Consider the following 12,939-nt stretch of genomic DNA (forward strand, 5'->3'; position numbering starts at 1 on the left):
AACAAACTGTGTTTGATTTCTAACTTTTTAACAGAATGCCAAATGAATCTGGCATTTGTTGGATAAATCTTCAAGGATTTTCAACATTTTCATAAGTTCTGTGATATGTGCCAAGGAGATACGACTCAATTTTGAGGTGCTGGGAGCAAGTTATGTGGGGTGTATGACTTAAAAGGGAGCCTTTTTGCTACGAGAATTACTCAGTGACTTTTTTGCTGAGCTGAGGCTTTGGTTCCCACAGTGTGGCTGTGAACACCTTTACCAAAAAGCCCTCTTGAAGTAGCTGTGTTGTCACTCTTTTTTAGCACTCATATTTCTTAGTGAGTGGACAAGGGTGAAGAACTGAAGTCTCTAGATCTGTCTGCTATGGCCCCATCCACTATTTTCTCTGTCAGTTGTGATAATAATAGTGGGAAAATTTGTCAGTCCTTTGGGAAGGACAGATAGGAAGGTATTAAGGGAGTTAAATGTTCTTTATTGCCTTTGAGAAATGTAGCCAGTGTTTTTTACTGTAAAATGGGTAAGTTCACCCTTCACATAGCTCAGCTATTGGTTTTGAAGCCCCTTTAGGGGCTGGATAATAAGATTATTGTGTGAATGCTTTGGCACATATTCAGAAAATAACCTTACTGTGATCCCTTGCCTTTTGCAAAATCTGTTCCCACTGTCCCTGGCAAAAGTTGATTGCTGATGCAACCGTATGCAAGTGGAGCACAAAAATGGTGAAGGGGGCTGCTTATGCTCACCTTTCCTTCACAAAGATATGGAGATAAGGGCTAGCTTGGTTTTCTGTAATTATTTTCATGGGAGTTTATAAAAGCAAAGGTGCTAAATCTAGGTAATTTTTAAAATGATGACTTTTGATCCAGAAAGGAAAAGCTGCAGATAACAAACCAGAGGTGTAAGCAGCAGTGTGCTTTTTTTATTGTTCTAGAAAGGAGACATTATAGATATCATCTGTAAAACCCCCATGGGCATATGGACAGGCATGCTGAACAACAAAGTAGGAAACTTCAAGTTCATTTATGTGGATATTATCTTGGAAGAAGAAGCTGCACCCAGAAAGATAAACCAGCACCGAGGAAGCAAAAGGACCAAGCCTAAAACACTGCAAGAGCTCCTGGAATGTGTCCACCTGCAGGTCAGCCAGCACATTTCCCAGCTCTTCGTGTAACGTTTCATTTCTATGTACCCGGGTTTGGATGCCATTTACAGGCAGGAGTAGAAAGGCAGGTTTCAACAGTTTTGATGTCAGCAAAGCAAGGCAGCTTCGTATCTGTCTTTTATCTGACACGAGTGGCTATAGAACCACATTTTATCACCTCATCTGGTCAGGCTAAGAGGCTCCACACAAAGAGGCACAGCAGTGACTTGTCAGGTCACTGTACCCTTACTGCAGTTGTGTGTTAAGTTCAGAAGGTGTGTGACTGTGGACACCTCGGGGACAGAACTGCAGTCTGACTCCAGTGCCAAAATCTAGAATTTGTGTTTCTAATTTCTTGTGGTCTTTAGGGAGCAATAGTTTTTTTGCACTATGCTCATGTCACGTCTTTCTCCATCTCTGCAACCCTAGTTCTCGACTGAGCATCAAAGCATAATGGGGTCATGATTTACAAGTAACATTTTTAATAACGGTAATTGCTTTGCTGCTGATGCAAACACTCCTTTCCCTGGAGCACGCACAGAGTTTCATACTGAGTCAACACACAGCTCAAGGGGGACCATGTGTGACACAGCACGGCTGGGGTCTGCCCCAGCTTCTCACCCTTGCTTGTATCAAAGGGCTCCTTCTGTGCAAACACAGAGCACACCTTTCCTCAGAGAGCCCTCCTTGATCCAGCATGAGAGACACTCATGGAATGACCCACAAAAGTCCAGATACTTGGCAGATTAAATAATTTTGGCAGAGCTCTGTCCTGGTCCAATTTGCTGCCGGAGTCTGTTAGAGAGTTCAGGCATAGATACTGGGAAGGCCAGGATGACCCCCAGGCATCTCTGCCTCTGTCCTCTCTTGCTCTTCAGTTCTGGTTTTATGCCAAAGGCTAGTCAATCAGATTGGAGAATGGAGCCTATTTCAACCTGACAAAAAAGTAAAAGTGGAATTGTGCCTATTCCTCTACATAGTTCTTGTTTCCATGAGAGGATTTGCTTCCTTCTTTTTGTAGGAATATGCCTCAACCCTCTTGCTAAATGGCTATGAAACTCTAGAGGACTTAAAGGATCTACAGGAAAGCCACTTGATCGAATTAAATATTTCAAACCCAGAAGACAGGGCAAGATTGTTATCAGCAATTGAAAATCTACAGGATTGTGACAGTAAGTGTTTAAGCTTTGTTAAGAGTCATGTGCAAGCTGAAACATATTTAAAGAAATAGTCGTTCTCACATTGCTCTCTTAAATGATTTTTCTTTTAAATATGAAACATGGAGTCAGATGGTTTTCTTATTTGTTCAGATAGCAAGCCATACATCTCTTCTAGATATGTATATGATTACTATACTAGTAACACATGAATGATTTAAAATTTCTTATTTATAGTTCCTATGCTAGAGATTAGTAGCAACTATTGCTTAGGAACAATCCTACCTATGTTTGGGGACTGAACCCTCCCAGAGGTTAAGTGGCTTCCCAAAAGTCATATGTCTGTGCAAGAGCAGAAAATAAAACCTCCCCAACTCTGTACTCATATCTTAACCAAAATAGAGCTTATTTTAAATAGCTGCAGTAAAGAATTTTCTTTAATTTCTTAAACAACGTTCTGCAGAAGAATATGTGTTTTCCTTCCCTCACTTCATCCCACACTTAAATCCTTATCCAAATTAGTTTCTTTTGTAGAAAAGTTTCGTAAAAAAAAAAAATATATATATACACTAATAGCTGATTTGTATTCTTTTCTCAAAATTAATCTAACTTATTTTTTCCATAAGCTTCCAAAATCTGAACATACAGTGTGTGTGTATGCACCATTTTGTTTTCTTCACTTGTTCCTTTCATGGGGAGTGGAAAAGCTAGGATACAGAAGAGAAAAAAACTATTCTCATGATATTTTAATGATGTTTCCAGTCTGACTTCCAATTTTAAATAATTTATGTCAAATTCGTAGAAACTACAGCTAAGCATCTACTTAATTAGACACTCAGCCAACACAGGAGATGTTTTCCTCTTCATTAATATTCGTGCATACTCACCCCTATGCTAAGCAGTCATTTCATCAAATGTGCACTTGCAATCGAGTAGCATCTGAAAGAAAGAGAAGGGAAAACAATGACTTCCTGGGATATTTAAATATCAGTTATTGTCAGGCATCCGCTTGTTGTCTCCTCAGTCAGTAGGCAGCTTTCCAGTCTTTTTTCTGAATTTTCGGGCTTTTTGGAACCCCTTTTGTACATTCAGTCTTTCCTGTTCTTATTCAGCTTCCAGGGAAAGGTAAGGTTCTTGCAAACACATTGGAGAGGCGTTAGAAAGGGGTTTTTTTGCCCTCCAGGTTCAAAAGTTCTTTCTGGTCTATGGCTCTGTGAGATGACAGGCTAGAAAAGGACTCCTGAAGTGCTATCTGTGTAGAAACAGCAACTGAAATAGTGAATCTAAGAAAAAAAGGGTTATATTTTGCAAGAATTGTATTGCAGGAACTTACCTGGGAATCATCTGAAAATGTGCATACTGACTATACATGCATTAGTGTATACTTTGTGGTTAACTAGCCTTGCTGTGCTTTCTGCACCTTTTATTGCATATATTTTTTTCAATATTTAACACCAAAAAATAGCGAAGAAAAATGCTAGATTGTAATTTTGCAGTTTTGCATCAGTGTGAAATCCAAACTGAAACATAATGGTTTTTAGCAGACCACACAAGTGTTAAACTATTCTGTAGTGGTGAGGATATGGTTTACTAGTTATGTTCCTTGAGTAACAAAAGCACAGCAAGCAGCATCAGATATTGAACCTTTTTAGAATATAACACCAAGTCTTTTTTCTGAAGGTGTCTTAACACCTGATATTCTACATACATCTGTGCAAGGACCAAACCTAACAAGTCTTTACGTATCCCATACACTGAAAATTAATAAATTTACCTTTATTACCCAAATAGGGTTCTTCCTATAATAGAATCATGGGATTAAGTCAGTTCTCCAGGCAAAACAGTGTCCCTGATGTTATCTGTATGGTAGTCTAATAGTTCAAATTCTTGTAATGGTTCTTGAAATAATAACATTAAATCTTAGAAAGTGGCCCATGCTTTAAAATCAGTGATGACACTGTAGTCTTATTTCAAGAGATGAAATGACTATTTACTTCACATGCACTTTAGACAAGTATAGCAAATCTTTCCAGTATTCAAATTCAATAAAATAATTTCCCCAGAATTTATGGTTTGTCACAGGGACCAGAACCACAACAACTTTATATGTCATGCCAGCTGTAAACATTCATTTAAGTCCAGTTGAGTTTCACAAGACTCATGTATATTTTAAGGTAATCCATGCATAAATACTTTCCCAGTTTGAATCTGGAATCGGGACTGGATCAAATCCTTGCTTTGCCTGGTTGTGAAAGGCTCATAGCACTTGTCATGTGACTGGTAGGGATGGAAGAGAATTTAACAACCTGCTCTAAAAAGGAAGATACTAAAGACTAAACTGGGTAGAAGTTATCTGTTAAGTCTCTATAACGAAAGACGGGGTGTCAAGATGATCTTGGGGATAAGCTCAGCATGAGTCTGATGTCGTACGAATCATTTGACCTCTCTGTCCTTCTGTCAATCAGATTGGAAAATTGGGTTGAAAGAGCTGGGTGCTACTGTGAAAGTGAATTCTGCATCTGAACTGAACTTTCCTGGGTCAATATTTTTTTTTTCCTAAATGGGCATGGCTCAGTCCAGCATAAATGATTTTTTAATTAAAATTGATTTTCTGCATTGCTTAGAAGTGAGCTGCATAATTACCCACAAATACAAGGTAATCTGTTTACTGGCCAAGAGTATTCTAATTAGAATTTCAGCACTTTTCCAGGTAAAAGTTCACTTTTATTATAAGCTTTGTGAAAAAAAAAAAATACTAAGGCCATAGACCATATTTACTCTTCTAAGTCCATCTTTCTCACAGAGCTTGGAAGACTTCCATGTCTCTGAATTGCATTCATACTTCCATGGAGCACATGTTCGATTAATGGATGGAGTGTCAGGTACGGTCCAGAGTTGAAATACAAGGGTTTCTGAGTTTTTGTGACTCTGCTATTATTCAGAACAGCCAAGCATGCTGGAACATAGCCTCATTTTACTAGATTCTACTATAATTGTAGTAAAGCAGGATGTCATATTTTTTTAGTGCATTATCTGATCTTTTGAGTTGTTCAGATGTTTTTACAGGGCTTTTAATTTCACTTTTGCTCCTTGGCTTTTTCTTTATATTTATCGTGTATTATACTAAGTGATTTCTTCATGCCACATACTTTGGCTATATGACTCATTTTGCAGAATAAACATTTTCCAACCAAAAGACCTGCAACAATAGTTTCCGCGTTATATGCTTCTTAAAGCCATACAAAATGTAGGATTTCTGGCAGTGAGAATTTTTTAATCTTACATTTGATTCAAACCTGAATGAATTTGAAATGAAAAAATTTACCCATCGTACACCAAAAATTAAAAAGTAAGTTTTATTTGGCAAATGCTACCACACAGTGTTTTTTAAGCAGATTTTGCTTCCTAGCACTGCACTATCTTCTTTCTATGTTTCCTGAGAGTCCAGACCCAAATTCATCATCTTCAAGTACTTAACGGAGCAAGGTTATCCTAGAACTGCAAGGTCTTGTAAGCTCTTCATGACCTTTCCTCCCTTCCCAGATCTCTTTTTAGATTTTCTATAAGTTGATCAGACCTATATATTTGGGACAAAATGATTGGTTTTCATGAATTCATGGCTTGTGAGGGGGAAAAAAAGGTCTTTTTTGTAAAGTATTTCTTAATAGCTTTCCATTCTTCTCCCAGATGGCTCCTAGACAGGAGATGGATGTCTGTGCTTTTGTAGGATGCTATTTTTAAAGTGAAGCAGTTGCTGGATGGTTAATGAATAAAGTAATAAAAGAAGTTTTGAACTTTTTTTTTTCTTGACCACTTCCCAGGACACACGTTTTTCTGTGTGCATAATAGGTTTGATTCTCTTCTCACTTAGATGATTTAAGTCAAGAGGTTCATCCCTAAAGTCCAGTGGGTTACTTTAGTCTGAAGCTATTCTGAGCTAAAGAAGAATTAGACTTGATTGGATATGTGCATACAGTTCATTTTATGGAAAAAAAAGGTGAATATGTGCAATTTGGGGGATAATATTTTATGCTTACCTCCCCAAATCCTTTCCTTAGCTTACTTTTCATATTTAAGTGCAAATCATACTCTAAATTCTAATGCCAGTTCCAGATGAGATTTGTTCTTATTTATTGTACTTGGACAGCAAAATAGTAATTAGCTAAGGACATGACTTCCAGTTCTCAGATGCATTTCTTACATGACAATCAAGCATCAAGAGTACTATTTTACACTGGGCAATCCCTTTAAATACGTGAGATCACACAATATCATGTCAAGGTCAAATAGTGCTCAAAGACAATCTCTCCTTCTGTACTCTGGTACAACTCATTGGCCTGGACATAATATTTCCAGATTTCCCAAGGAAGCTCATCCTTGCATGAGTATTAGTTTATTTCACCTTTTTTAAAGGCACATCTGTTTGCTTCCAGATTTTAGAGAAAAAAAGAATCTTCTCATTTCTGTTTCCACCATACACTCTCACATCAGTTCAGTAACTTTTCCCTCCCAGAAAAGCTATACTATTGACTCTAGTGAGAGCAATTTTTTGCAGTTCCATGTCTGTACATCCACAAAAGGTTTGCTCCTTTTGGTGCCCAAAGTATTGCACAAACCCGTTCAGGTTTCTCTGCTTCTTTTTCAAGAATTATTGCCCTCTGCTTCTTCAAAAGAATCCTTTCTGAGTTTGATGCTTTGTGAGTTTTCATTTCATTTTTACACTTAGCTGGTCTAACTGGTACAGGCACCACAGGTTGATACGTGGCCTTCAGATATACCCAGGAGATCTAAATTCGTGCTCAAAGACACACTTTCTTCAGTGGTGCCCAGTGACAGGACAATGATAATGGCCAAAAACTAAAACATAAGAGGTTCCACCTCAACACGAGGAAGCATTTCTGTCCATTGAGGGCAGCAGAGCACAGGAACTTGCCTAGGGAGGACATGGAGTCTCTCTCTCTGGAGACATTCCAAACCCAGCCAGATACACTCCTATATAACCTGCCCTACGTGACCCTGCCTGGGCAGGGTGGTTGGACGAGGTGATATCCAGAGGGGCCTTCCAACCCTAACAATTCTGTGATTTTATTTAGTTACTACATGATGCTGCTCAGCACATCACCACTGCACCTTCCCAGGAAGGCAGGCCAGTGACTCAGCCAAAAGCACTGTGCTCCTAACCCAGTTCTCCTTCTGGACAAAACTCATGAAGGCAAACTCTCAGAGGGCACACTCATGAAGTATGACTTGCTGCTGGGTGACCTTCCTTTTGCCCAAGAAACAAATCCAGGCCTTCGTTCCACTCGTCTGGTGTAAACTGGCATCACCATACAGGAGTCAGTGTGACCCCTGTATGTTCTTGAGCTGAATTACCTTAAACCTAAGTTTAAAGTGCTCTCCTAATCAGGACTTTAACCTCATTAAGAAAGGGAAAAGAGCTGGTGAAGGGAAAAAGGAGTCTATCCCTGCATGTGTCATGCACATCTATGTCACTGAGTAACAAACCCTCATTTTAAAGATCTAAACAGCGGGGGAGATAAGTATGCATCACACGTCTCCTACCAAGGCTAAAGGCCTCACATTTTTTTTCAGAAGTCTGAATATAATCCTACCGTCTAAAGTAGTACTGGAATATATGTGTCAAAATGATGCATATCTTGGGCTCTTCTGGCCATATCATAGACAACAGTGACTGAAAGCTATTTATCTTATGTGAAGCTGCTTTGCTGTAGAAAAATGATAGGACTCCCGTGCATTGATAAGATAGTTATTTCCGATGATTCTGCAACATCTAACAGCAGTTTAATTTTATCAATTCCTGCTTTCTGTGCATCGTAGCTTTCTTCTGATGTCCAAAAGATCAAGGCAGCAAACTTACCTTTACTTGAACATATAAGTGCTAGAGAAAGGACTTAAGTGGAACTGAATATAAGAGCAAAAAGCTTAAAAAAAGAAAAAGAAAAAAGAGCAAAAGTTGCTTTGCTTTTCTCATGAAGCGACATCTAAAACTGCATGCTGTATGTATTTTTAATACTCAGTATCCTGTTCAAGTGGTTTAGTACTTACTGCATGATATTTAAGGCACCTTTAAAGAGAAAAAAAGGTGTTGAAGTTCGCTTTCAGTCTTTTCTTCTTAAATATGGAGGGGGAGGGCTTATCTTCAACTTTTTCTACTCAGAATGATAGAAAATACAATATTTTTGCTGTCGCAAAAACCTGACTATTTGGTAAGTTTTTCATGTAAGAAAAATTCTACTAGTGTTATAGGAAGTTTTACATATTTGTATGCTTTGTAAGTAAAGATTTCTTATTCTCCTAACTGATCGAAATTCAAATTAAATAAAAATAAAAATAAATCTTAGTTCCAGGCTTCCATCTCAGCCTTTTCCCCTGAAACACACAAGGGAGACGTTGATAGAAAACAAATTTAGGATCCGCTGTTCACATGGGAACTACTCAGATTATCTACACAACTAGTTACAAGGCACTAATACACTGACTGAAACTGCATTTTCCTTTTAACCCGCTAGTTACTTGATCTTCCCATCGTAAAACAGAGTGCATGGAGGCTCCTCTCTGACCTTGAAAATGTAAACAGGATTAACACTTTTTTAGGTCAGTGCTTGCCGGGGCAGCAGATGATGCTGGGGAAGCAGATAGAAGCACCAGGGAGCAGCATTAGGCTGACGAGGGGATTAGGGTGGAGGCGGGCAGGCAGCGCTGCCCACGGCCGCGCAGGAGGCTCCGGGTGCTGCCCAGGACCCGCGGGGTCCGTGCCCGTGGGATGGGGCTGCGAGGAGCTAATGACAGGGTTTAGACAGGGCTTTACTGGGGCATCTGCTGGTCTTTGTGCTAAACTACTTCGGTGGCTATAACTAGCAGCAGTAATGCCTTCGCTGGTGTAATGCCTTTTGTAATTCCTTCCTGACTAAAATCAGAAATCAATTGGACCCTACATGATCAAATATTTTCCCTGCAAAGAGAGATAACATTTGACATGACAAACTGTGTTCTGTAAAGTGAGAAGGAGATCAAAGAGTTACAGATATCAATTACATCTGCTGAAACGTGTACTCTTTCACGCAAGTGCAATGAACCACTAATTTATTTGGGAACAAGGTGGAACTTTTATTCCTTGGAATATATTTAAAGTAATTTTTAAAATTTTTTTTAAATACATCGGGTTATGTCTATAGCCTCAGACTTAATGCAAAAAAGACAAAGTTGAGACTTTGGATTCTTTTCTTCAAAAATCAGATTAGTTTTTCGACTTATTTAGGCAATTGAAAGTTAGAAAATATTAAACAGACTTAATCAGGCCAAAGAAATCTACAAGACTGCCATCAAGATCTCAAAATGTTTCTCAATATATCACATTGGTTTGTTAAGTAAGTTTGTTGAAATCTCACGCAATGAAAAAGGTCTCTGAGGAAACTCTCCTGCTGTTCCGTTTCACTCTAAAAGTGAAACATTTCAATTTTTCATTTCTAACTTTATGCTTTATTATACAATGCAAGATTTTTTATTTTTTTTTTTAAATCAAATATAAAGTCTTTTCCCACTTTAACAAATCTTATAATTTCCAACAATTGAAACAAGAGTCAGTATGAATTTTCTTTGTGGAAATTTTAAACTTTTGGGACCTAAACTGGATTTAGCTTTTGACACAGTATTAAATCCTTCATATATTAGGACTTCCAGTCTGCCTGAACTTGAATGGAGACAGTTTAAACATGACTTAATATCTTAAGCTAACTATTTAACCATGGAGTAACAAATCAGGTGAAATAAGGGAACTGTCTTTGCAAAAGCAAAGAGGTTCCATTTTTCTGAAGGGCTAAAAGTCTGGGGTAAAACCATCTGTTTCCTCTGAGACTTGTTCCCCATACTTTAGAAAGCCAGACACAGTGTGAAATAAAAATTCAGTTAGAGAAGGGTGATAACAGCACACACACACACACATACACAAAAAAGTACAAAAGGGAAAGATTTTATATTTTATAGTTTACTTTCTTAAGAAACGTACTGTGAGTAATCATCATGTATCTCAAAGCCAGAAAAGAGGAATACACAATTTAAAAATGAGATAAATTAGAGTCATGATATACAGATATGTCCTGTCTTGTTGAGCTTTTTTTGAGAGGTCTGTTGATACTCTCACCAAGTTGCATTTTTGAGTTTCAACAGATTAGTCATGCAGCAGCTAAACAAGGACAAATTATTTGCAAGACAATTTGCTTCTACTCAGTTTTGGAACAGTGTTCAAAAACCATACAGTAGAAGTCAGGCATCTCAGCTTTCTCTGAGGTCTCTGTGTTTTGGAAAATAACCTTCTGGATACCTTCCTAAGCTAAGCTTAGGAAGTTTCCATCAGCCACCCACTCCCACTGAAAAACTCAGTGCTTTAGAAAACAGGGTTACCACATCTTTTTGCCGAGCACTTCTGAAGACCAGTGCATTTCATCTCCCTACACAGTACACAGTGCATGTCAGATTTTGGGGGTTACAAGCAAAAGGCACAACATCTATAATGCAACATGTTATAAACATGAAATTGCCTGGGCAGACTCTGGAACACACAAACATAGGCGTGTATCTGCCATCTGTGGGCACGGTGACCTCACACGGCGACTGTGGACAGCCTAAAGGACCTCAGGCTGAAGGATGAGGCCAAATTCTCCAGAATTCATCTCTGAGAAACATACCAAAGGATAAAAACCAGCCTCATTGTCAACTCAGATGTTGTTATACTCGTGTGACCATATTTTTAGCTCTTTGATTCTGAGGTTTCTGTTTCTGGTGGACAAAAGATATTGATCTAGTCATGTGTATGTTACCAGCTCCGTTTCTAAAGTTCAAGATCAGTCATGCTGCTACTTCAAACTCTTTCCCAAGATACTTATTTTGACAATTTTTTTTTTCTTTCTTTTTCTGTTCTTTCTAGCTGAACAACAGCAAAAAAGTGAGGATGGTCAGGAGACACAGAACTTAAGCCCTCACCCAGACTCTGACAAATCACAGTTAAATGACTGTCCAAGAGATTCTGGCTGTTACATCTCATCAGAAAATTCAGATAATGGCAAAGAAGAAGTAGACCCAGAAGCCCTGTCTGACATGGTGCAGTCAATAACAATCACCGAGTCAAACTGATTCAGTGCTGCTGCTTTTCTGGAGATTTTCAGAAAAGACAGTCAGATTTGGCAATATGATGGCACAGAAGCAGAACACAAAATATTCTCAACACCGAAAATCTACTTTTGTCTGATGTATGATGCTCTAGACTGTTTAATATGTGGACACTTGATAGTTAAATGTTAATTGATAATAAGAATATCTCCCGTTTTTCTTTTCAATGAATTCACAGACTTTTCACTGGAAAAGTTTATACATAAGTATTTATAAATATTTGTACAGCAAATGCATTTTCTATAATAATAGAGATATTTTTTAGGTAGTGGTTCATAATCTGGAAATGTTAATTTCTGGAACTGTCGAAAATGTAAATATTGTATATATTTATTTTAAAAATATATGGATTGATCACACTGTCTCTATTTTCAGCTGTGTTTTGCTGATATATGTACAGAATGTACTTTCATTGATATATCATCATAATAAAGAGTGGATACATTCATACTCTACTTTGAAAAGTACCAAGCTAATTCTCATTAATATTAAAACTGTTTCATACCACTCCAAAAGGAGCTCTAAAGTAGACTATCATCTCCTGTACTTTATCTTGAAGGCATGAAAGAACTGTAGGGTGGATCTGAATCTAGTTCTCTGTGTTCCTTATCTTTTAGAAGAACACAGCCACCTGAATGGCTTATGCAGTGGCAATTCTTTTATGGTTATTTTCACCTGTTCTCATTTGTCCCAAGCATTACACAGAGAATGAAAGCTTGGAGAAGAAAATAATTAGTATCAATGTTATGCTTTTATGATAATCTTTTTGTGAAGCTGTTGCCTTTTGTGTGTGGTGTGAAGTTTGTTAATAGAGTATTTGTTTGTATACAGAACTCGGAAGCTAACATGGTTATTGTGCATGATTGTCTTTCATATGAGATTTTATTGTCTTTTCCCAGTATATTTCACACTGGAATGCACATTTTAACCGCCTGTCTTCTTTTAGAGTACTTCCTTCAATAATAAACAGAAGCATGTGTTTAAGCCTTTAAAAACTACTTGATTTTTAATGTGGTCATTACATTTCAAAGACTGCTCTCTTCTAAGACTAACACAGTAAATGGCAACTCCATTGAGCATTTTTAGCATGCATAATAATCTGTGTATCAAATCAATAGAGAGACTTTTTGCGCACTCATTAGTCACACAATTTTCATAATTTAAGGCATTTTGCATTTAAGTTAAAAAATTTCACACATATTGCTGACAGTTTGAAAGGAAATCACCTTCAGAAGAGATGAAACACAGAAAGTTCCACCTCAAAAGGAGTATTTCTGAAGAACCTATAAACAAATGGAAAGCTTTTCTCTCTTTCTTTTTTTTTTCCCAGTGTAAATACTTTCTGTTCTTTTCATGACACCTCAGCTGACTACTGCTGTCAGACTCCTAATACACAGATCTGCTTTGAAGGCTGTAGTATAAAAATTGCAATTTTAGAAAATGGCATTAACT

The 12,939-nt window shown here is 37.8% G+C and overlaps 1 protein-coding gene across 5 annotated transcripts in view; it reads left to right on the top strand.

The window, feature by feature from the left end:
* Positions 1-12,471, top strand: part of LOC113949788 (SAM domain-containing protein SAMSN-1-like) — an 84,862-nt gene extending 72,391 nt beyond the window's left edge. For all 5 annotated transcript variants that reach the window (XM_027648798.1, XM_027648799.1, XM_027648800.1 and 2 more), the window contains 3 exons: positions 935-1,141; positions 2,166-2,316; positions 11,246-12,471. In XM_027648798.1, the coding sequence (XP_027504599.1) occupies positions 935-1,141; positions 2,166-2,316; positions 11,246-11,451 (564 nt within the window). In that variant the 3' untranslated portion in view covers positions 11,452-12,471. The remainder of the gene's footprint in view (positions 1-934; positions 1,142-2,165; positions 2,317-11,245) is intronic.
* The last annotated feature ends 468 nt before the right edge of the window (positions 12,472-12,939 follow it).

Source organism: Corapipo altera, unplaced genomic scaffold, assembly GCF_003945725.1.
Source record: "Corapipo altera isolate COAL_440 unplaced genomic scaffold, ASM394572v1 58, whole genome shotgun sequence".
Taxonomy (NCBI): Eukaryota; Metazoa; Chordata; class Aves; order Passeriformes; family Pipridae; genus Corapipo; species Corapipo altera.